The 25,263-nt window shown below is 32.5% G+C and overlaps 1 protein-coding gene across 1 annotated transcript; it reads right to left on the bottom strand.

Annotated features, from left to right (window-relative positions):
* Window positions 1–11,023: 11,023 nt before the first annotated feature.
* LOC124355841 (cyclic AMP-responsive element-binding protein 5-like) lies at window positions 11,024–16,742 on the bottom strand. The gene is made up of 4 exons (XM_046806995.1): window positions 16,733–16,742; window positions 15,794–16,017; window positions 15,372–15,449; window positions 11,024–11,173 (listed from the first exon to the last, which is right to left on the bottom strand). The coding sequence occupies exons 1-4, from the start codon at window positions 16,740–16,742 to the stop codon at window positions 11,024–11,026; spliced, it is 462 nt and encodes a 153-aa protein (XP_046662951.1).
* Window positions 16,743–25,263: the final 8,521 nt, after the last annotated feature.

The raw sequence follows: 25,263 nt of genomic DNA, 5'->3' as shown, positions 1-25,263 counted from the left end.
TGAAAAAGGTTTACTACCGGTACAGAAAATGTACAATGTAATAACACTTCCAGCATGAGTCATTGCACCATACCCCGTACAATTATTATCTATTGTACAGACAGATTACATTTGTACTTAATTAAATTAAAATCAATAATAACATTCATGGCTATTGTAGAAACAATTACACGGTGCGAATATTGAGGTAAGGTCCATTTCACCTTCCACTTCTGCACTGGTACAGGTTGACTCCAGGAGTCTGGAGTCCACATATGTCTGAAGAGATCCATATAAATTCAGCAACTAAGACGCTAAAACGAACTCATCGTTTCGATATCAGACACACCTAGGACACAAATGTCCTATGTTTGGCTAACCAGTCTATTCAGTGTAATCTACATGGAGAGGTATTCTCATTACCTCATTTAAAGCGATCATTATCATCAAATGTATCATTACTTAATATTCGCAACAAATCGACTTCCCCACTGCAGTTACGGTATGAATTATATCATAGAAAGAAATAACTTTAGACTAGGAAAAGAATTTTTTATGTATTATTATTTGTAAAATATTGTATGATTTATTATGTATGATTCCAAACCACCATTTTTACCAACATAATTTTTATCTAAAAGAAAATTCCTCAAACGTTAAAAAAATTGTAAATAAATATAATTTTTTTTTATAATTCACTCTTTGATTGGAATTATTTTTCATCTGAACTAATGTTTTCCTAAATTAGAGCACTGACATATTGCTGATCACTTATACAGATCTAAATTAATCCAACCATCTTATATTGAAAGTGATTTTTACTAAACTTTGAATACGAGGTGATCAGGTTAGTTACAAAATGTAAGACTATTTGGAGGACTCAATAGAGTAAAGTTTAATATTGTATAAAAATATATTCCAAACAATTTTATATTAAAACTTATTTTAATCTATGTAAATTACATATCACTTTCGATAGCTTTTTGCTTTATCAACAAGAAAAACTGGGCTTACGTGCAGACAGATGTATCAATAAAATGAAGATGAGCTGACTGGTAACTCTAAAGGTCAAGGATGACGACACAAACCGTGATAATATTGGCTGAGTGCTGCTTACGTAAGCCTGGCCTGTCTGTGACTCCCACTCTGACAACACTCTGTGACCAGATCTGAACGAATTAATTAATCAATAAAATTAAGATGAGCTGACTGGTAACTCTAAAGGTCAAGGATGACAACACAAGCCGTAATAATATTGCCTGAGTGTTGCTTACGTAAGCCTGGGCTGTCTGTGACTCCCACTCTGACAACACTGTGACCAGATCTGAACCGAAAAGTGTATCAATAAAACGAAGATGAGGTAATTGGTAGCTCTAAAGGTCAAAGATGACGACCCAAGCCGTGATAATATTGCCTGAATGTTGCTTACGTAAGCATGGCCTGTCTGTGACCCCCACTCTGGCAACGCTGTGACCAGATCTGAACGGAAAAGTTTATCAATAAAATGAAGATGAGCTGACTGGTAGCTCTAAAGGTCAAGGATGACAACACAAGCCGTGGTAGCATTAGCTGAGAGTTACTTACGTAAGCCTGGCATGTATGTCACTCCTATTCTGGCAACACTGTGACCAGATCTGAACGGAAAAGTTTATCAATAAAATGAAGACGAGCTAACTTGTAACTCTAAATGTCAAGTTTTTAACCGAATAATGTTGGATGCAAATCACCGATCGATGCTGTGCCTACATGTGGGGCAACTGGAATGTAGCTGTACAGACTCTACTTTAGTAATATTTTATATATAAATATTTATATCTTATGGAAATTTACTCTAGGTATATAAAACCTATGTCTCTGTAAAATATTGATCATATTTTAGTAAATATAACAGAGCTGCATAAAGTTATATGCAAGTATTTAATTTCAAGGAAATTGTCAAATCTTAAATATGACAAGCAAAGGCCTCCTAAGACCTGTGTCCGCAGCTCTACGGGGCCCATGACTTTCCTAACGCATGTCCACTACACGCAGTTCTTAACACACGGCGGCATCCGCTACGTCATAGAAAAGGCCTTGAAGTTGTTGTCCGCTACTTTGATCACAACAAACATTACTAAAGTCTGTAGAAATCGGGTCTACAATTTCGCCTTGACATTCACACCACTGATGGTTGTAGCTTGTAATTTGCCTGTTTCATCAGGTGAAGTATTATATGAGCCTTTGTTTGGTTGACGTTAAATAGTAATATTTCAGCCATGGTGAAACATATCAGTTACAGTCTAGATAGGTTGTTGGTGTCTTTTGACCGATCTTTTTACATTTTGTGTCGTACTGGTCTTAAGTGTCGCAACCATACTCTGTAAAATTACTATTTCTTTTAATACATTTAATCTACTACAAGACACACATAAAGTCCTCACCGTACATTGTTACTAATCCTGAATAAACCGGTATACCTAATATAGACCCTGGATCTCGCAACACATCTCTTAAATTTACATTTTTTATTATAAGTAAAATAACATTAAGGAATATTATTAAAATTCTTAGATTATAGATTCTACTCTTATGATATACATACTTTTCTGAGAGTCATCATAATCCAAAATTTTTTTTTTAGAGTTATATCAATAATAACAAAACGAGCACATAATTTTATATAGTACTAAGTACTGTGTAGAAAAGCTAGTTTTATTGCTATTATGTCTTATGATGATGGTACGCCTGTTTTCTGCTTCACTTATTTGTGTCATGTTTATTATTGTCATCTGAAGTTTATAACCAAGTAATCTATGACATTTGACGACCAGAATTGCAAAGGGATCTAAGTGCCAAAAACAAAACTTTTCAGGAAATGAAAAAAACTTTATATTTTCAAAAAAATTTGTATTTATATTTTGTATTTATTGAGATACATTGTTTACATTATGTTTAAAATTATTATCAAGTTTTATAAAGCTATTTACTTGAATAAAAAGTTTATAAATTCCTTTCGGCAGAAGGTCCTAAGTCCAAACTACCTAACAGTGCAAAAGGATGTAAGTGCCTTAAAAAGAGTTCATTTTACTAACACAGCTCACGATAGAAGTTTCTGTTGTTTTCATCCAAGTATGGAATCATTGTGCAATACATTTTAAATATCTGTTATTGTCTTGCCTTTCTTTCCCATGAACATAGATCGTTAAATTTTTTTTATACAAAAACAGGTTCAATTTGATCCACTTTGATCACGGAAATCTGACTGATGCCTAGTTTTTTTTCTATCAATGCAACTAGAAGCTGCTTTGTCAAAGTAAAAAAAAGTGGTCAGCCATTTTCAAAACTTTGAAAGGCTTTGAGGGTCTAGCTTCCTCGATAACTTTCTGTAGATCTTCCATCACTTGTATTCTAGCTGACCGACACTTTTTTTCGATAATAGCGAAGTCTCTATCGGCAACAGAAAAACTGTGGCCGGAGAGCAGAAATTTGTGTTGAACAGACTCAAAAATACCCTTAACTACCATGTATAGGTATAGAAGAATAAGCATTCGATTTTTTAGTTGGCCGACACAGTTGTCGCTCCAAACAACCAAATGTTTCGTGTGATTTGGGAGTAAACCAGAGTTTATAGCCTGAGTAATGCAAGACGCTACCTGATTCCCTCCTCTACCTGACTGCCCCTCGTGCAACTTACAAATTATAGCATCATTAGCGTTGGTGCTATGGACATTGAAATTGTAGCAGGTGAGTTGGCGTAAATAATACATATTACAATTTGTCAATTTAGGCAAAGGGAATACTTTTTCTAATTCCATTACTACCGGTAAAGCTATCACACTTACCTCTACAGCAGGCAATGGTTTCGCTGCTATCTCCTTCCTAGTGTGTTTGTTTAGTGTCATATAAGACTTCCCACTTAGTCTTGCTTTCTTCTGTTTTTCTCTAAACGCCAGCTTCTTTTCACTGACATCTTCACCAAAAGCACTGTTATTCAAATTGTTGGTGTCGTCAGCCATGATTGTAAGAAAACTTTATAACTTAAAATAAGCAATATGACAAACACAGGCAAAGGCAATGACGGGTAGAGCACGCCTGTATCAACAGGAGTGGCGGGAATAGTGGTGGGGCGGACGACAACGTGACGGCACTTAGATCCCTATGCATTGCAAGCCCGCCCCGACATACTACCAGCGCATTCTGTTGCATCCTATAACAACTACTAGGAGTTTTTTATGAACACAGATCACATTGCAGGGCATTAGCATGTGGACATAGATCGCTTTGCAGTGAAAAACCCATTGCGCTAAAAGATGGCACTTAGATCCCTTTGCAATTCTGGTCGTCATTTGTGTGTATAAAAAGTTGTTTTGTCGTATGTATTAAGTCACTATTATACGTTATTAATTTTATGAAAATAATAATGTTATTAGGAAGTGTTAAAAAGATAAACTGAGGAAGGCAACTGTGTAACAGTTCTACAAAATTTGGAATTCTTGCAGATAAGAAATACAACCTAAGAAGTGATAAAATATAAAAAAGGTGTCTAACACATATATAGAAAAATAGGCTTGAAGAGTATTAAGAAGTAGAAGTCTCCTGATAATACCTCATATGGGGCAGGAATAATTTTAGCTGGTTTAATAATTGTAAATTAGTACTTGTTTTTACTAAAGTGGATTTTTCTAAAAATTAATTTTTATTGTATTACGGTACATTACTATCATAGCCTAATGTATATTTTTCATTTGTAAATTGGATTAATATGCACTAATTAACTCAGAGCTTTTATAAACTTTAATCAAGTTTCGTATTGTAAATATTATTTGAAAATGTTAAAATATATTTCAAAGATGATGCAAAAAAACATTAAACAACCCCAAAATAAAAGTTATTGCATTAAAATGTGCAGAAAATAGTATACAATAAAGCAAAAAATATAGCTATCATGTACAGTTTTTGTTGTTGTACATGTTCCTTGAAGTCAGACAAATTAACATTAATTTTAAAGGAGATCCCATCTCGCCTAAAAATGAATATATATCTTTAATTCCAATTTTGAGGAAGTGACAAAACCGTTATATCAATTAAAGAATTCTTTGATTTTTATTACAACTGATATGAAAATTAAGGATTTGGTGAATAGCACTTTATATTTTTCTATATGTTGTAATACTTCTGGGTTGTGAAGTCCCATAAATATAAATTTCTTCACAAATTATGTTATGATGAACATTAAGCTTTTTCCACAAATAATGATTTTGATAAAATCATATTTTTGAGAGCAAAACATAATTACATAATTTTAATAAATGTCCACAGTTTGCAACTTATTTCACGTACTTATTAAGTACCATAAATTCCATCCGTATATTTGAAAAAGTTGACATTTAATTTTACGTACAACGTATGATTTAGCCCAACTATTGGACCTGCTATGATCCTAAGTCATCCTAGTTTAACATACACATTTCGGAAATCACTTATAACGCTGGAATGGAAGTACTTGATAATTACAATTCGTATGAAACAAATGTAGAGCTATTGTAACGTTTCTTGATTTATGCATTTTGTATATTCGCCCTCATAATCATCCATTTTCTGTTATGAATTAGATTTTTTTAATAATCTGAAAAAGTTTCTTTCCATAAAAAATACTGTTCAGAATCAAACATACATTTATTGCTGCCACTTCTATATATATATATATATATATATATATATATATATATATATATATATATATATATATATATATATATATAATACGGCCTACAAAGAAACACCTTACCTACAGGTAAACGTTCTTAGTGAAGTAAACAATAGTCTATTCTTTCCTAATTTTTGTTCGTAAGGTCTGTCACTAACAATTACAAAATCTAAAATATATAAATCTTAATACTGGGAAAAGACTAAAATTTAAAGTTTTTTGTAAAATAAGAACGTTTCTTTGGAAATGTATTTATTTGTATATATATATAATGTATAAATATACCTTATTTATTAATGATAGTCATAATTGTATCAAATACATGGGGCGTTTTTTTTTTTAATTAAAATAACCATAAAAAAGTATCCAACATAAAAAGTGTACGACTTAAAAGCGTAAAGAAAAATGTTTAATCGTTTATTTTAGAGCTCAACAGAATGTTAATAAGCATGATAGACTAAAAACCTAAGAAATTTGTATGGGCTTTGAAGAGAGTAGGTACATATTCACACATGTTTGTGGTATTATTACATTGAATTGAATGGTTTAATATACCAACATATGACTCAAGCGCTAACCTAACCTAAGCTTGGCAATCGAAGCATCACATCCTAGGTTCTAATTCAGTTGGGTACCTACTCCGAGCAAGTTTTAAGTAAAATAACGCATTAAATAATATCTGATAAAAATAAAGCAAGAAAATCACGTGAACATTTTATAATACAAATAAAAAATCGATTTGATTTTACTTAGTAGGCTCATTGACAGAGATTGAAAATTTATATTTTTTGCTTTACATTATAAATTTTAAATCGAGTTAAAACAGTATTTAAAGTTTGAGTTACCTGCGAATTGAAAGATTTAATAAACAATTCTGATTTATTTGAAAACTTAGTATTATCTATTAATAAAAGTATTAGATATAATGTAAATTAAATACAACGAAAAAATGCCAATATAATGGAACACTTAAAATATCTGTTTCGCTGCTTAATTTTACGAAGGGAAGGCAACAGCTGGGAATGCCAATAACATGAAACCCTTCTAAAATGTTAATAAAAGATAGATTAGTGTGATTCGGATCCCTCACCATAATTGTTTTCAAAGGTTAGAAATTTTTCATGTGATGAATTCTGTCTAGTCCGCAGAGCAGCTTGGTGATAACATTGGGGTTGTCAAACTCGCCTATAGTACGAGAAACATCACTGCAAGCCTGGTCATATGGTCAGTTACTGCACCCCACTTCCCCCCTCACCATGCGGCGTTGCCAGATTGTCATAACAGCTGATTCTCAGTATGAGGACGACGACGCGACGTCTCGCTTCGTTCCCGTGGTTTACATCTGTTTCGTTCTTCGGCTTTCCATTGTCCTGAATGTTTTTATTCTATTATTATTATTATTACTATTTGCTCACGCCATGTTTCGTAGAGTTAACTTAATTCGTGATTCAGGAAGATAGACGAAAATTAAAGATGAGCAGTAACGATTGCTCGATTGGTGTATTCAATCGATTATCCCATCATTAGTTGTTTTTTCTAAAGTATAGTAACAAACTAAACTATAACAAAGTTATAGTAAAGTTGGAAACCCTAAATTGCATTGATATATCTCGTACTATAGTGAAATTAAATGAAAAATGTGTTTTATATAGTAGACGCTCGTGTAATAAATTTTTGATGTGATATCGTTCTACGAATTACAGATATAAAATTCATGTAAGAGTCGGCAGTTAAGTTTATTCACATATTCCCACCTCCAAATAATATATCATTGCTTCGGAGGCGGTTAGAATACGAGAGGAATAAAAAAAAACGGCTAAAAATAATATTAATTTAAACCCTTTATAACCATAGAGCATCAAAATAAAATTAAAATATTAATTATTTCTTTACATTTACACTTTTACTGCAGCTTCTGTTTATTTCACCTAAACGATTTCTCATTTTTTAGTATTTGTATCACGATTCATAAATAAGTCAACCAAGATAAACATCAATGTTTTTTTTAATTTCTGAATTCAATTTTAGTATTATCCTAAACTAATCTGTTCATAGTATAAATGTTTAAGGTATTAAATCTTAAGAATTCAAATTGCTGTACTATTAAACACGGTTCTTGTGATATGTGATGTACCGTAAGATGACTAAAAAGGAGAACAGAATACTATGGACCTTTTCCTGTGGTCAGGGGCATTTCTTCTGTGCTCAAGTCCATTTTTTAGCTGTCTTCCCTCCCCTCCCCCGTATTAGGTCAGCAACCCATACCCTCAATACACGATATCCTACATAATAATGGTGTCAGATACCTTTTGGGTTTAAGTGTAGCATAGTTCGTAGGGGGCTAAAAACACCGCATCCTTGATTAGAAAATCTAATTTGAAACAAAGAACATGATTCGAACACTTGCTACTACCATAAAATCGGTATTACTTTACAACACCTACAGTGTGGTTACAAATTAATTGGTTTTAAACTTATATTTAAACAATAGTCATATTTTGTTATCTCAGTGTCACAATATGCGCGATTGGTATATTGTGTCATTTTCATGTTAATTCAAAAAATAAGAGAGAGAGAGAGAGAGAGAGAGAGAGAGAGAGAGAGAGAGAGAGAGAGAGAGAGAGAGAGAGAGAGAGAGAGAGAGAGAGAGAGAGAGGAGGAAAAAAACCAGAACATATATATAAATAATTAAGTACTACAAAAACCTTATCTGTTTGACACTATCTGGAAATTTTATTTGTTTCTATCTCAGCCATGGTACCGAATACCTTGATGATTCTGCTTTTCAATTGTATTCTTCATTGTTTTAAGTTCACTCGTTTCTACAACTTTTTCATACATCAAAATTATATGTTTATGTAACCTAGCACGAATTTTGTAACAATTGCATATTAGTCATATTAATAGTAATGGTAAAAAGACTAAATTTTGATACAAATGGAAATCACTAGGTATATAATACACAATTAAATAATTGATTTGCAAGAATGGTTATATAGTTGTTATGATTTTGAATAAAGCGGTAGCATATTTTCCGATATTCTACTGTTTAAAAAAATAAGATTATGTTAATATATGTGTAACTATTACCTGTCACCCAGCAGGAATCACTTCTGGCTGGTTTATACCTTCCAGATGAACCTACCACTGAGCACAGCAAAAACTGTGTCACTTAAATCTGGGCAACTGTAAGACGCCCAGGAGTGGCAGATCACTAACTGCAAGTATTGAGATTCTAAGGGTGCAAGGGTAATTCCATAGGTCTAGTCTACTGCGGGAGATGGTTGTTGGAGGAGATGGGGTTCGTGCCCTACAAGTGGCAAAGGTTCAACATAAGAATGTGCCACCCCCTGCCTACTTTTACTGGAGAAGCTGTTTAAGAGCTGGACTCTCCTTCTTTTCTGGGGACATGACTTGAGATTAGTGCCCTAAATTCTCCCTCTTAAATCTCGATAGGGGGCGGCTACTACCCTCAACCTTAACCCATCAGAATATACCGTCATTCGGGAAGCAGCGCATTTACGAACCTTTTAGGACTGGATGCAATTTATAAGCTTCTTGTCCTAAGAGAAAAAAAACTACTTAACTCCATTCGTCTGTGCATGTGTTCTGGATACCAGTTACAGTTTCGATTACTGTATTAAAGTCATTAAAGCCAACATGGCTTTATTTATAAACGTAAGCCAAACTCTACTTACTCATATATGATTTCATCTCATAACAGCAGTGTCTACTAAACTAAATTTTTTGCATGCTAGTTGTATTATCGATGAGATGTCCGTGTATTACTGTTACTTTTTGCAATCAAGACGGAATTTTCTCGAGATTTTATAGATTTGTTTCCGATCACGCCCCCTAGAATCTACAACCTCCCCTATTTAAAACCCCCATAAAAAGTTTAGAAGTATTTAATCATTTAAAAAAATTATTATAATTGAGTATGTTTATCAATACAATTGATGATTCATTTAAAATAATCTATATTCATGGTTTCAGAAACAAATCGATGTATTGTTTTTGATTTTTGTGATTTAAAGTTTCAATATGATGAAGTCTATAAATATCAGAAGCTGTTACAAGTATATCAACAAGCTGACAACGATCAATGTTGTAATATTTAACTTTATATCCTAATCACAACTTACTTCCAGATAAAATTAAGTATGTGATAAAGATTTAGCACTAACATGATTGATAATAATGAGCAAAGACAAGATTATTTTTTGTTTTAGTTCTTTTTAGCATTTAAATTTATAATCATATCCATCAAAATAAAAAAACGAACGATCGTTTTCTAATATACACACTGTGTTCATAATTGAACTGAATTATTTAGTTTATAATTTATTTATCAACAGTACAAGTAGAGGTTTGGGATGGGAAAATCGGTATACTAATTTTGTAAATGTGAACGTTTACTATTCAATGTTTTTATAATCATTATACATGTATAATTATAAGTACAATTTCATTGCATCAGTGTACATTGTAGTGTTCAATAAGGAACACTGCAATTGGAATGATAATATTTCAAATTCATACTGCCCTGCAGTTAAAACACCTTAGTGCATAATGCATACGTATTGGCATTCTTATTATAATTTATGACAGTATAATAAATCATTCTCTAATTTCAAGAATATAATTAAGGTAGATCCAACTGTTAGACTGGATGACCTGACAAAACGCAACGAAATAGTTATCGCATTAAGTGACGAACATATTTATGGACTGTAATTTTAAACTTTTGTACCATAATCAAAACATTTTTATCTTGGAAAATTGGATCTTATGTACAATGAGTCACATTCGCGAATTTCCCTTTTAAGAATTTGCGCACAAACAGACAGACGGACGAGCTTCCCTTTTATTCCTTTCACTCTGGGACGAATATAAACCTATAAATGAGGTTTTAAGTTTCTAGATACTTTCTATTAAGAGTTATCACATAAACGGACGGAACGCAATGACATTTTAATAAGGTCCTGCGTGATCCTTAACAATATATAATAATTATTTCTTATTAATTTAACAAGACTACTGCAATATTGTTATGTTTTGTAAATTTTGTAATCATAGAAATAGATACAGACAATACCAACTATTCCTAAATCCTTCTAGATTAGCATCATATTTAACCAAACGTTAGAATGTTTCATTCAAAAATATTTCAGTCCATGGCTATTAATAGATACTGTAAGTATGATGATTAAAAAGGGAGTTATTTTCATCCAGATATATCTATTAATATTTGTCATGTAAGTTAAATATCACTATTGCATCATATACAAGGAAAACGTGCTTACGACACTTAATTAATAAAATGAAGAACTTATTGGTAGCTGAGAAGGTCAAGGATCAAGACACAAGGTGAGCTGATCTTACAATTGAGCGTCGCTTACGCAAGTCTGACTCATCAGTCAGCCTAGTGTTGTTGCTAGAACTGCGCTGCAAGACATTGATCAGTGCCGTCTCTTTAATGGCTGGGCAGATACGACGTTGTGGTTTCTTAGAGTAACACAGTATTAATGTTTTTATAACACAGTCATTTTAAGAAGAGGATTCTCTAAATAAAGCAATTGACGAGCGGATATTTCTGAAGTGCAAATGTACATATGTGGAAAATGCACGAGTCCTTGACTTTCTCGTCTCAAACTGTCCTGACCATTGTCCACTATTTACAGTTCTCAACACAAAATCACGTCACGTCATGGGTAATTCCTTGGGGTTATCCACCACTCAAATCACAACAAACATTACCGAACTGGTCTATGTTATTATATTAGCACTCGCATTATTATCTTCATTCATTATTTTATGCCTCTTTGAAGAGGTCTTCTAACAGGTAAAGCATTACAATTTTCGTTACATTACTATTACTGTAAGATTCGTCTGTGGAAACATTCATCTTCATTATCTCATGTAACTTTTGATCTTATTTTGAGGGGAATTGTTGAAGGAGTGTCATCTACGTAATATAAAAACGTCCTGAATGACTAACTCACTGACCCAACGCTCAGACAAACCCATGAAATATAGAAACATGCAATTTCGTTTATAGATTTATCTTAAGTCCTAGAGGCTCAATAAGGGATGTTTTTCTTCTCCAACATCACTCCACAGGCCAAAAAAGTTGCGAAAATTGCCATAAGAAATACATTGCAGTATACAAATGTTAATAATTATTTCAAACACCCTGTTAAATATACTAAACTGTTCAGTATAAAAATTGTTAAATGAAAGCACTACCAATTGTTTGAAAAAAAAATAATTTGAGAATTGTTTTAAATTATTTACATGTTGACATGAAGAATGATACAAGTAGTAAATAACCTAAAGATAGGTTTTATTATGAATCAGAAGTACTGTAAACTATAAAAATGCACCTTTAGTATTCAACAGTGATTGAATGTAGACAACAAATCAAGGAACAGCTGATAATTATAGACTGTTACAGTGAATTCATGACTAGGAGGACTATGATAAGTATTACATCACATTCATAGTAATGAAGGCATAGAATAAGCTTACAGTAATAACAGCTTTTCTGCAACCGCTTATGTCACAGAGTATATCTTCCAGTTAAGACCATTAGAAGTTTAAAGATACTTTTAACTCTACTTTGTTGCAATTATTAAATATGCAGTGCTTGATCAGTAGTATAATGCAGATATCGAAGACTAAATTACTATCCAACTTTCAATACAGATTTAAATATAGACATAAAACCTCTTTTCAGACATGAATATGTATATGTTCTTGATCGAGGTAACAAAGGAAAGTCAACTGTGGTACGAGGAGGAATATGTTAGACTGGATGTAAATTATAATGGCCAAAGGAAGTAGCCATTTTATGACGTAACAGCCTTCTCAGACCAGTGGATGTATATATATATATATATATATATATATATATATATATATATATATATATATTGTATTGTATTGATAGCGGAAACAATGCAAACTTATTTATTGCAATAAAAATACCTTAGACCGGATTAAATTTCAATGGCTTATACATTTTTTCATATTTTCTTCATCGTGGCATGAAAGCAAACTAAAACTTGTTGTCTGAAATATAATTATTTCCAATAATAAGTGCTCATATACTCGCAAAAACTACAATAATACTCATTAGCAATTTTGCTAAATACTGAAGCTGTTAACCATGAACACTGACATAACATGTATCTAACACATACTTATTTTTCTTTCTAAATTAAATAGACCGCCATAATATATAACTGAAAAGTCATGGACATCATGATTAGGATTCATCCACAGTGCTTTGAAATAGTTCAATTTTTACTGAAGTCGTCAGAGTAATTACATTAAATATCATGGACTTTTGATAGATATTGGAGTTCACGGGTTTTTATGAGAACGGTTTCCCTTTCAGGCTTAAGGATTCTGAAACATAATTCCTTAAACTTAAATCTAAAATGGATCAAGAGATTGGAATATCTTTCAGTGATACAGTAACTGGAGCTTATCTCTGGAGTGTATATAATGCCATTTAATAGCAATATACTCATACTGTTCCTGAGTTTCAATAACAAACTGTGTGTGGTATTATATTATTTAAGTTTTTTTATATCATTTTATCTGGCTACAACCAATTAATGGTAGAAAGTAATTCCCGTACATATTTGGTTATATTATACAGTACACTGTACCATTGTTATTTATTCCTATTTTTATAACGTCCAGGAAATTCTTCACTGTGAAAAACTCTACACTCCTGATGTAAATGGTGCAAAAATATGAAAACTCAATTTTACAACATAACTTTTATTTGTATAGTTAGGTAATAAAAGTAAGCCTTCAACAGCTATAAAATACTTTCTTAAACAGTGAACAATTTTAATGTAGCATAACCAAACTACAATGTAATATTTTTAAGCTGGCAACTCTTAAGAATTTATTTATTTTGGATATCATAGGTACCAGACGTCAAAATATTCACTGAAACCAGAGAGCCTTAGTAGACAAAATCTCGCCAGGCTGAGATTCTCATAACCACCAACTGTCCGGAACCTTCGAGAGGAATATAAAATGCCAAAATCTTTCAGTTGTCAGTGTCAAAAACTAAAAAAGAGACGTTGGAGCACCTAAAGTCATAGCCGTCCCAGAGGCCGTAATTTTTAAAAGATCATGGAACCTCCTATAAAGAAGTAAAGTCCTTAAATCGCATATATTGTACGAAAACTCCAGTGAAACCAGACATCAATATGCATAGCTATATTTCCCATAAAATTCGATCAAGTAAGTATATATTGCGATAATGACGACATTAGCCGCTTTATATATTGATTCCTTTAATTATTCCTTAAGAGGTAGTGTAGTATATACTCTAAAGGCTTTCTAGAGCCAATTGGTTTACTGATTATAAGTTTATAAATTTAGGTTGAATGAGTCATTGTGGAAATTGACCAAGGAATGATGACCCAAAAGATTTTATTGATTTGTTCTCACCGTACATGTTTTACCAGCATATCAAGATAATAGTGAATATTAAAATTACTTTCACTTAATAAACATATTTAAACATTTATTTTTTTATCAAATACTTTTAAAACATCAAAATCTTAATTAGGTGTGGTTTCGTAGTGGTTGATTTTTATGTATGTTTCAAACAATTGTATTTCTACGAATTTAAGATGGTCAATATTTTTGCAAGATGGACTATCAAAGCCCTGTGTTAACAACATGATCAAGCAACTTTATATTGGTATCGAATATCTATCCCGTCGGAAAGGTCATGGATCCCTTGCCTTGCAAGCTTTCCTTGTTTGTTTCACCAGGATGATAAAGACGCATAATGATACGGATAAGCTAAGTATAACTAGCAGGCAGTTCGTTACCTCTCCAGTCTCTACCAAAATGTTGGACAAACTTCATATTGTAAGTGTACTCCATTCATTTGTAACTCTCACCTCAACCTATATTTGCGATTTCTAAGTATCTCAACGTTTGTAAGGATTATCATGGCTTCTTAAGTTTATATTCAAATTGAGCATTAAAATAATTTTTAAATTTGAAAATACACAAAATTGTATTTTGTGGTTGTTGATGATTTGACAACTATCATTTACTAAGGTTTTTAAATTAGTGCTTCACAATTTATAAATGATTCTTTACGAATATGTTTGTACTAGGAATATTTAGTGTTACTGTTTAATAATTGAACATTATTTAATAAAAATATATGCTTCCTTAACTAAGACAAAAGGAGTATTTAGAGAGTTGTTTAGATAGTCCCAAGTGACAGCCATTCAATTTTATAATGGTTAAATAGTTGAAATAACATTTTCGAATGATATTAAATCGTTTATAATGGAAATATTTATATCGTTTTTATAGTATCTGGCTTAGAAGAAGCGTCAATTAAATATCTAGAAGCACATGCAAAATTACATTTATTCAATTATTTATTTATTTAATTTAATACTCTATCAGATTTATAATACATAATTTTAATCCTTCCTAATAATAGTAATGTGAATAAATTTGAATATACATGTATACCACAAATAATTAATTTCAGGTAAAGTTTCAAAAAGCAACCTTATTTTTTAAATTAGAAAAAGTATTTCAAACTATAATTATAGAAATATTCTGTACAACAATAAAACATTTTTATTGTATTTTTTTGGTAATTTTTATTTAAACATGCAAAGGTCAGTCAGTCTTCCCCCCTTACCACGCTTTTGAACTCGGGTGAGCGCTTGGCACTTGGGTGTGGTACGTTAGCCCGAAACTTAGGTGTGAGTTGGGTAGGCTGAAACACGAGTGGGGTAGCTATTGTATCAATACAACAACTGAACTCCATACTTCATCGTTGTAAAATATATCAGCATTCTTCCTTAAATTATTTTTTTTATCTTAGATTATAAGATTTTTTAAACTCAATTGTACTCTTTATTGTAAATTATGGAACCTGTACTAAACAAATATTGACGTTTTGAATTTAATCTGTCCCTAAAATATAAATTAAAGGATAGTCTATTTCTTTCCCTAGACGATTCGAGACAGTCATCTATCCAGAAGTGTTCTTAAATATTTTAAATTTTCAGGTATTTCTGATGGTGGCAGTGGCAGTGTGTGTGGTCTACGCTGATCTACAAATCGCAGAGCAGCGTGTTGGACGTCACCACGGTGGTTGGGGCGGAGGTTGGGGCGGCGGTTGGGGTGGTGGTTGGGGTGGTGGATGGGGCGGTGGTTGGGGTGGCCACCACGGTGGTTGGGGTGGTCATCATGGTGGTTGGGGTGGTGGTTGGGGAGGTCACCACGGAGGTTGGGGCGGTGGTTGCTGCGGCGGTTGGGGCAACCGCTGGGGTTAGTGATTGCTGGTGTCAATTATTTACCTTTATTGACAGCAATAAATGACATGCAAATAATATGTGTGAAATAAAATTAAATATATTTTCCGTTTGCATAATAATTGTGTTATTGTAATCCCAATACTTTAATGTACCCAATATTTTACTTAAATACAAAAAGATAGTGGCACAAGCAATTGATTGAATAGAAAAATGTTAAAACAATGTCCAAAGGAAAAAGGTTACAGAGTACATATGCTACATCAGTTCCTGAATACACGCATAAGCGTGTAGTGAAATTTTACATAACCAAGCCGATAAGAGGTCCGGTCCTAATATACTGCTTTAATATATTATTTCTGCAAGTTAATTATTTCGGTCATTATCTTCGTTAAGTATGTTATGAACAGAAACCAAACTAGAATTTACTAAACTAAAAATGTTTTAGTGTTAATAATTTCCATATAAGCCTTGATGCCAATCTACTGGCATTAAGGACCATATGAGCTGATTTGCTATCGTATAGAAAAAAATTGACGCCATTGTTACGCCTAGTTAGTTTTAAAGTGGTATAGGCTAAAATAGCGTAGTGAATGTGAACTAAATAATTCTTCCATCGGAAAGCTCTATATGGACCAGACTAAGTTACTTTGATTTAATGGTATGCAATCCTTCCTTCGCCAACTCACGTGGGTTTGGATAGTCTCACTTAAATAGCCCCGTATCAATCTAGGTTACCCACCGAACGTCATTACTCACTACTATATTAATGAATGTGCACTTTAAACAATTTTAGTTTCTTAGTAAATAATAATAGCTAATAATAAGATTTGTAAATTTTTAATGTTCTTTGACGTATTTTACATTTGTACTTTTTGTACGGAAGGTCTATCCACATCATTTCATGAAAAGAAATCATCAATGTAATAATATTATTCCTCCTTCAACAGGTAATTATGCTACGGGTACTTCATTTAAATATTTAATTAATACTATAGCTATTAAATTAGCATTTACAAATCTTTTCTTTAGTTATGGACAAATTAATGGAAATAAAACTTCCATCTGCATATAATTTAATTGCTTTGTTTGTTAACAATTTAATAGACATACTAAACATACTGTGTAGGTCGCTTCGTGACACGGCTCGGGCAGCCGATTGAATAGCAATTGCTTGATTCGTTCCTCATTTGTGTTCAAACTATACAGTTTATAGGGAAATATGACATACGTATTTTCTATTAATCTTCAAACAACTATTCCTTTAAAAGGAATTGTCTTACCAAATATAAAAATATTTTCACAGAATGAGTTGATGCGTTTTGTTTAAGAACAAATTCAACCACTAAACTTTCTAAAGTTCTAATAAAAATTCTAAAAGTAAATTAAAGGTTCATAAATCTTTATAATCAATACAATAAACTTCTGTACACAATTTAAAAAATCATAATTTTATTACAGTTGTAACTATGCAGTATGGGTTCAATTATATCACATATAAAAGCAGCCGTGATTCGGATTCAAATTTCTAAAACCTTTTATACAGAGAGTTTCAGGAGGAACCTACCATACTACACAAGCTTTTTCCTCTCATCATAATAATGAAAAATTTCATATAAACATGGGTCCGGAAATGCTTTGCTACCGGTTCAAATTATACAGATTTCACCTGAAATTCAGCTTCATCGATGAAACTAACTCACACTGAAATTTTGTGTGTGTTAATTAATTGTTCTAATTAGAAAATTTTTGTGTAAAATGAGCTGAAAAATCGAAATTAACCTGTACTTGAATCCTATCTTCAATAGTTTAGAAGAAAATGGAGGTAAAATAAAAAAGGATCGATAACGTTTTAGTTATGAGTTATCGATAAGTTTTTGGGGGTCTGCAATAGCTCTGTTAAATTGCCCATAAACAAACAAAAGGTTTCAATAAAACTTGTAAGGAATTGTATTCAAAAAACCTAATGCAAATAAACTGTTAAAAAACTGAATGCATTTCTTTAAATTTTAATTTTAATAAGGAACACGCAAAACTAAAAACTATGAAAATCACGCATTGCTAACGAAGTAGTGAAGGTTATTTAGTACATAGGTTGGCCGCTAGAAGCGCTAACCTGCATATTTCGACGAGCAGCTCTAGTTATATTATAAGGTTGTGTACATTTTCATTTTACGTTTTTTTTAATAAAGTATTTGTGTGAGTTTTATCATTTCATAGCTCAACCAAAATAGGAATGAGAAGAGCGTATCTTTATTTATGATTGTTGTGTACTAGTTATTAGTCTTACTTGTATTCGTTTATTGTATTCTTTAAACTAATGTTTCTTATTTGAACTTATAACAAGATAAAAATGCCAAATATATTTTCAAACAAAGAATACACAGACATGAATTTTGGGTTCTGCAATGACAATGCTAAAAAGCTGTTAAGGAATATCGTATAGGATTTCCTTATCAAATTATTCCCATCAGGCAGGTATTTATTGATATACATAAAAACCTGAGAGAAACTGGGTCGGTTGTATTAAATTCGAAATAGGAAAGTAACAGTCATGAACAGATATTGACTTTGGTACTGCGAAGCCCTTCAACAAGTACACGAGATTATCTGTGCGTGTACACATTTAACATGTCAACATGTGGAGAACGTTTGCATCCGTAATATCTTCAGCGTGTGCAACATTTGGAAGATTGACATTTTGTTAAGGGAATCAACAATTTCCAATGGTTATTGGATAATAATGCTTTACACATGAAAGTACTTTTTACAGGTAAAGCTAACTTTACACATAATGGAAATTAATAACTCAAAAAAACTGTTACCATATTTGGAATGATGACAACCCTGACGTTACGTCTGAATGTAACTATCAACGTCAGTTCTCGATAAATGTCTGGTGTGTGTAGTATGAAATACTCTGGTCGGACCGTGTGTCCTTAATTGTCGACTGTCTGGCGAGACCTACCTAAATTTTGTTCAAAATAAACTATCTGAGCTTTCAGAGGATGTCCCACTGATAACAGGAAGACGCTATAGTTCAAACATGACAGTGCGCCGCCACCTTATTGTTATAGCTGTTTAACTATATTGGTCGATAAGGTCGCAAAATCGTGGCCAGAGGGATACCCCGATTTGAACCCATTAGATTTCTTTGTATGGAGACACATTAATCCATTAGTATATGCTTAAAAATCGTATAAAGGACATGAACCTTCACACAGAATTATCATTGCTGTCCGAGAAATAAGAAACAGTTCAATAATGTTATAGAATAAAGTAAAATTATTAAATTGACGAGGTCAAATGTTAAGAATAGAAGTGGAAAATTTTAGCAGCTCTGCTAATACTGTTTATAATGTAAGATATTTAAGTAATTTTATGAGTTTTAGTAGAACATATAAAGAAATTTTGGATTTCTAATAAAATTATTTTTAGAGACATTGGCCTACATTTCGCATTTCTGATTTTCATAGTTTTTAGTTTTGCGAGTTCCTTAAAAAAATTTATAGAATTTATTTACTTAATTTTTCTGACAACGAAATTGTCTACGAATTTTATTGAAAATTTTTCTTTGTTTATAGGCAACTTAACAGACTTATTGTAGTCCAAATACAAAGAAGTGCGTTTTCGAACTTAGCCTCTTTTGTTTTACGCCGATTTTCTCCTAAACTATTCAAGATGGAGTGTTGGTAAAGGTTTCATACTATTTGTCAGCTTATTTTACATTAAATTTATCTGATAACTCAATTAACACCCTAAAAGTTTTATTGTGAATTAATTCCCTGATGGATCTGAATTTTAGGTGAAATCTTTGCCCCTGTATAACTCTCCAACAAAGCATTTCCAGACCCATATTTATATAAGTCATTATTTTTATGAGAGGAATAAGGCTGTGGAGTAAGGCAGATTCCTCCTGAAATGCTCTGTATGTGCCAGTGCTCAAGTTCACGTTAGTACAACCAAGTTGGCATATCTAATCCGGTTATTTTACAATGAATTGTGGTTTTTTCTGTCTTTGTCTACCAGACTAGATTGCCGTAGGTTATTTGGGGTAGACCTATATCCAAAGGACCATGTGTATTTTTATGCACCAGTTTGAGCCAACAAGTTAGCAGGACGTCACAAGGACTCATCTTGCCCCGTGAAGCATATTCATTTAACCATATAATAATAAAATAAATAATAACTAACCGCAACTAAGACAGAAACTCAAGGTTCTCGGTTTTGTAGTGAAGGTAACTGCAATAGTGTTAGTGGGATTGACTCCAAGGCCCTCCTGAAGGCAACTACTAATTAACTACACGAAGACCAATGTCCATGATATCTACATACTCTTCGAAAATTTACCTTATACAATCAGGACTAAATAACCCTGGGCATTGATACCTTCTTACTCCATATATTCCAAGAGACTATCAGCCACAAGTTTATAAGGTAGAGGTTTTAATATACCCCTTTATGAACAACTCTTTCTGGAGCAAAAGCCATGCTTTATCATAAAGCGTATACTTGATGCGTTTGGAACGAAGCATATCACAATTTATCTGCACACGGTAAGATAAACATCATATTTGCCTTTGCCCTACACGAATCATGGCCTAACATGAAGCGTTATTTAATACACCTTCAATATCAAAAAAGGTGCAAAGAATAATCTCTTTTACAGCCAAGCTGTTATATCTGCTCAGAAACTGGTGCAAAGCAATACCGCAACACTTGCTACAATGGTGAGCATGATGAGTTCAATGAAAAATACGAGTAATGAGAACTCTTTTCTTCAATCCTTCCGCAAAAACTACAGAATTATTAAGAGTGACGATTTTAAAACAATTGGATAAAAAAACTCTAGAAACGAATAGTCAGCGTGGCCCCTCTTTGAATAAAAGCTACTCTCTTAATACGATAAACGTGCAAAACATTTTCATAAGCCAAGCTCTGAATGTTTTACATACAAGAAGAGATTGTGTGCCCTTCTGAAACATATTCAATAAAAAATTTCTGATAAACAATCAATTATTTGACAGGGCCTGTCTTACTACCACTGACAGGTCAGACACATTTTCCACAATGACTCAATTTGGAAAATGAGTATCTAGAAGAAATTTGAGCCTATCCTCCTAAAATAAGTAAATTAGCACCTGTTTACCTGTAGGAACCAAACTTGTAAAATCGGATCAGAAGTCACTACTTGTTTACTATTTCTCTGTGCTTTTTGATTTTTTTAATGGTCTATTATTTAATAACGCAATGTGTGATTCCATAATACTAATTACTTTGTAATAGTAAGTACTATCCTGACATGTACCCTTTAGCCACAGATTGTCTGTTCACCATAACACTTGGTGTTTGTTCGACCTTTGACTTTTCGTTTGACGCAATAGACAGTTGCCATGGCAAAAACTAACCATTTCACCTTGTGTATCAAATGCAGTTTAATTAAAATTTACAGTACTGGTTATTCTCCCACTCATGATCCTGTCCTGGACTCAAGGTCCATTGTATACGTACAATACGTAAACAAGCTATTCGTTAAATATATAAATATAAATTATCATTAATGGTATCATCACTATGATGATGTTTCTATTTCGACAAAGTTGTCTATAGTGTATATATTTTTTGATCATACTTTACGTATTATTTAAAAACTCTCAACTTAGCTGAAAAGTTCAGACGGGATATCTGATACAACTTTGCATAAATGAATAAGGTTGTATAGCTATTGAAAGTTAATCCACAAACAGTGTTATAGTTTATGGAATTACACTATGGAAAAATTGTATGCAATATAATCTTTCTTATTAAAAATATTAAAACGAAATCGCGAGGATGTTCGATAGTTAAAGGTGAATATCCCAAAGTAAGTGACAATCGAATACTTTGCTCATAGACTGTTCCCAAGAAATTTGCTCTCTGAGACCTTTAATTTTTGCTTTAAGTTACCTTGTAAGCCGAACAAAAGAAGATAAACTTGTCTATAAGAACAAGTAGTCCCAACATAATTAGCCTTCAGTAGAGACGAACGTACTTTGTCAAGAAAGAAACGAACGAATATTATAAATGCGAAAGTTATAATATTCGTTTTCATCATGGTTACTCAAAATACAAAAGAAATTTGTTTGGATATTTGGATGTTTGGATGTTCGGAGGTTTGTCCTCGAATCACGCTGAAACCACTATACGGATTGTGCTGAAATTTGGAACAGGTATAGCTTTTGGTCTGAATTAACATTTAGAGTGATTTTTACCACCCATAACACATTCATTTCACGAAATAAAGTAGAATTCAAATTGAAAAATTAGTTTTTTTACATTTGAATGTTATGATAAGAACGAAACGTATTTTGACGGCTGTTGACAGCTATAGTTCGACAAACTTTCTGAAACATCTGTTTACATTTGAATTTTATCAATAATAAGTAAACAGTGCTTGATCGGTAGTGTAATGCAGATAGTAAATAAAACATTAATATATAAATTTTACTCCAGATTGCGCCAGTGACTAATTAATATCATCTAATGCATTAAATACTGTTATAAAACTAACCTTAATGAACAAAGTTATGAATTTTTTCACATAAGTTACTTTAAACTGGTGGGCTTCCTTGACATTATGATATTACATTTTAACAATGGCTTACGCAAAAACAGAGAAATGAATACTAACATACCTTAACGATTCATTCTTTCCCTGGCTACAGTCCAAAAAACAAGTGTAACGCAATACTTTAATAACGATTATTTTGGAATGTTGCATAACCTTAATAAGGATTTCCCCCTTATACCGGAAGTACATAAGAATGAATGAATCAATTGATTTATTTCCCAAATATATGTACAATATTACAATACAATCTGTACAATTAACTTCTAAATCTTTACAATACCGAACGAAGTTTGAAATGTGAACAAAGATTAAGAAATAATCATCATAGAATAAACATCGTAAAAATAACATCATGTATAAAAACATTGGCCTCGGGAAATGAGCCTGCATGGGCTATGATGCCTGTGCGCAGACTCGAGTTGCTCACGCCTGAAGAAATAACAGACTGGATATAATAAAAAAAAAAAAAATGAATAAAAAATATAACATAAAATAATGCACTATTATATACCACATACATACATACACACACACATACATATATACTTATACATACATGCACATACATACGTGAATATGGAATGAATATATTAAAAGGAAAAAACCGCGTAATTTTGATTTGTACCTGTTTTAAAGCATTGAATATTATTAATTTTAAAACATATACATATTAGCAACAATGTTAAATAAGCAGGGTCACCACAGATTATAATAGGTTAGTGATAATGAATGATGATGGGATAGGAGTGGTGGCTGTTTACATGTCAAATGAAGTAGGTAGTAGGTAGGACTTCCCCCTAGGTCGTAATAGGCTTTTCAGTCCTAGCAAACTCAATTATGCCAACACGATTTACACCAAAATAGATTTCCGAGAACTATATAATCGAACGTATACAGTATTTTAATCGAGGCAATATGGCGAGCTAACCTGTGACATAGTAGGTAAGTGAATTTAAACGGTATTAAGTAGGCACTTTTTAACCAAAGTAGGCATCTCGGTGCTATGTAAGTATATATATTTTTTCTTCGTCAGAACAACAAGGCAAACATTACTATGGTACTAGAAATATCTTAGACCTGAGATATATGACAAGGACTGGAAATATACGCTTTTTGACCAAAGTAAGTTTCCGATACCTGTGTGATCCGAGATTTGTGTTTTCTTGATCGGGATTACAAGGCAGATTCAGCTGTGACGTTATGTATAGAATTAATTAGAACGAGAAATGCTCCTACACGTGCGAAACATGATATAATAATTAAGTTAAACTCTGATACTATTTACCACGAACTTAAATAATATCTACCTGACGTATGCCTACTTACGTTTTAAAATGTTGGTAGAACTCCCATCATATTACATCATAATTGCATTTTATAAGGACTTCGGTTCTAAAAATTGCTTGCGAAGCCGCGGGTAACAGCTAGTGAATACATATTTTCTTATTTGTCCAGGAGATGTTAGGACCATGTTTCTCAAACAAACTATCGTTGCAAATATATAACTTTAATTGAATTTAAATATTTACAGTACAAACCCATTAACCAACAATTTTATTACACGTAAGGTTTCATTAGTTAAGAACTTATAAATCATGGAAATAGTACGATTTACTGCACTTGAATAAAGTGCAGAGTCATCAGTGACCCGGGACCTAACACTCAACTCGGATATCAATGGTACCTTTGGCCATCAGGTTGTCTTTCTCTCCTAACAAAACTACCCGTTACCAGCATATCTAGGAGAGACTCGACCTCGGAAATTGTACTGTTGTAATACTAATCACTAGTACAATAGTGATATATTGCAGAGTGTGGTGTAACTGAAGTACACTGCATTGCAGTGTATTTTGGATAGTCTAAGGCTGTAGCAGCAACATCTGTAACGAGAGTGGTCTTCCCACCAGGATATGTCTCAACGAGATATGTGAGTGAATGGTAGGCAGGTCCTACAGGTACTAGTAGAATAACACGATCAGCAATGGTGCAACAGCAACAGGCCAAAAGCTGGGACAGAAAATCAATGTTTTATTACTCTAGTTAAAAAATATATACCCTTTATATTGATAGAATTGTTTTATTACTAATCTGTGACTGTTTTAAGGTGTGTAGTAAAAATAAACTATTTAACATATTTGGTGCATTCCGTTTCTATTTCAACTCGTGTACTTTCATCTACTACGTTTACATTTTACGTAGAGCAAAATATGTAAATTGTCTATATACTTAAAACTAAAATATACAAATATTTTACTGAGTCTAAAACAATTACTTGCAATAAACTCAAAATTACAGAAATTGGTCCAATACCATGGTTTACTAAGGAATTCCCCCTCTCCCCCACAAGTATTTGTTTGTAAGGTAGGACGTGGGAAATATTTAAATTTTGATCAAATATATTATTTTTTATTTGGTAAGGAAGGGATCATATGAAACATTTTTAGGCTTCTTAAATAAATTAAACATCCCGTTGCAAATCGGTTTGGTTTAAGAACTAAGAGGTCGACAACACATGCAATCACAGATCTTTCACCTCATTCAGCATCACCAGCCTTCTCTGAAAGTTTTTGTGATCTTAGTAAGGCTTTATATCGAGTGGATTACAACATACTGTGCAATAATCTTGAAAAAGATGGAGTGAAGGGTATACCAGTTTTGTGGTT

Source organism: Homalodisca vitripennis, chromosome 2, assembly GCF_021130785.1.
Source record: "Homalodisca vitripennis isolate AUS2020 chromosome 2, UT_GWSS_2.1, whole genome shotgun sequence".
NCBI lineage: Eukaryota > Metazoa > Arthropoda > Insecta > Hemiptera > Cicadellidae > Homalodisca > Homalodisca vitripennis.
The sequence above is the reverse complement of the archived record's forward strand: the minus strand, read 5'-3'. Positions and strand labels throughout refer to the sequence as shown.

Bases quoted from the DNA above. Each gene is read 5' to 3' on its own strand.
- LOC124355841 (XM_046806995.1), bottom strand. The intron at 15,450-15,793 runs GTAGATCAGCGT...CTCGTGTTTCAG, and splicing joins AACACGCTGCTCTGCGATTT to CCTACCCAACTCACACCTAA. The intron at 11,174-15,371 runs GTAAGGGGGGAA...TGTTACTCTAAG, and splicing joins CACCCGAGTTCAAAAGCGTG to AAACCACAACGTCGTATCTG.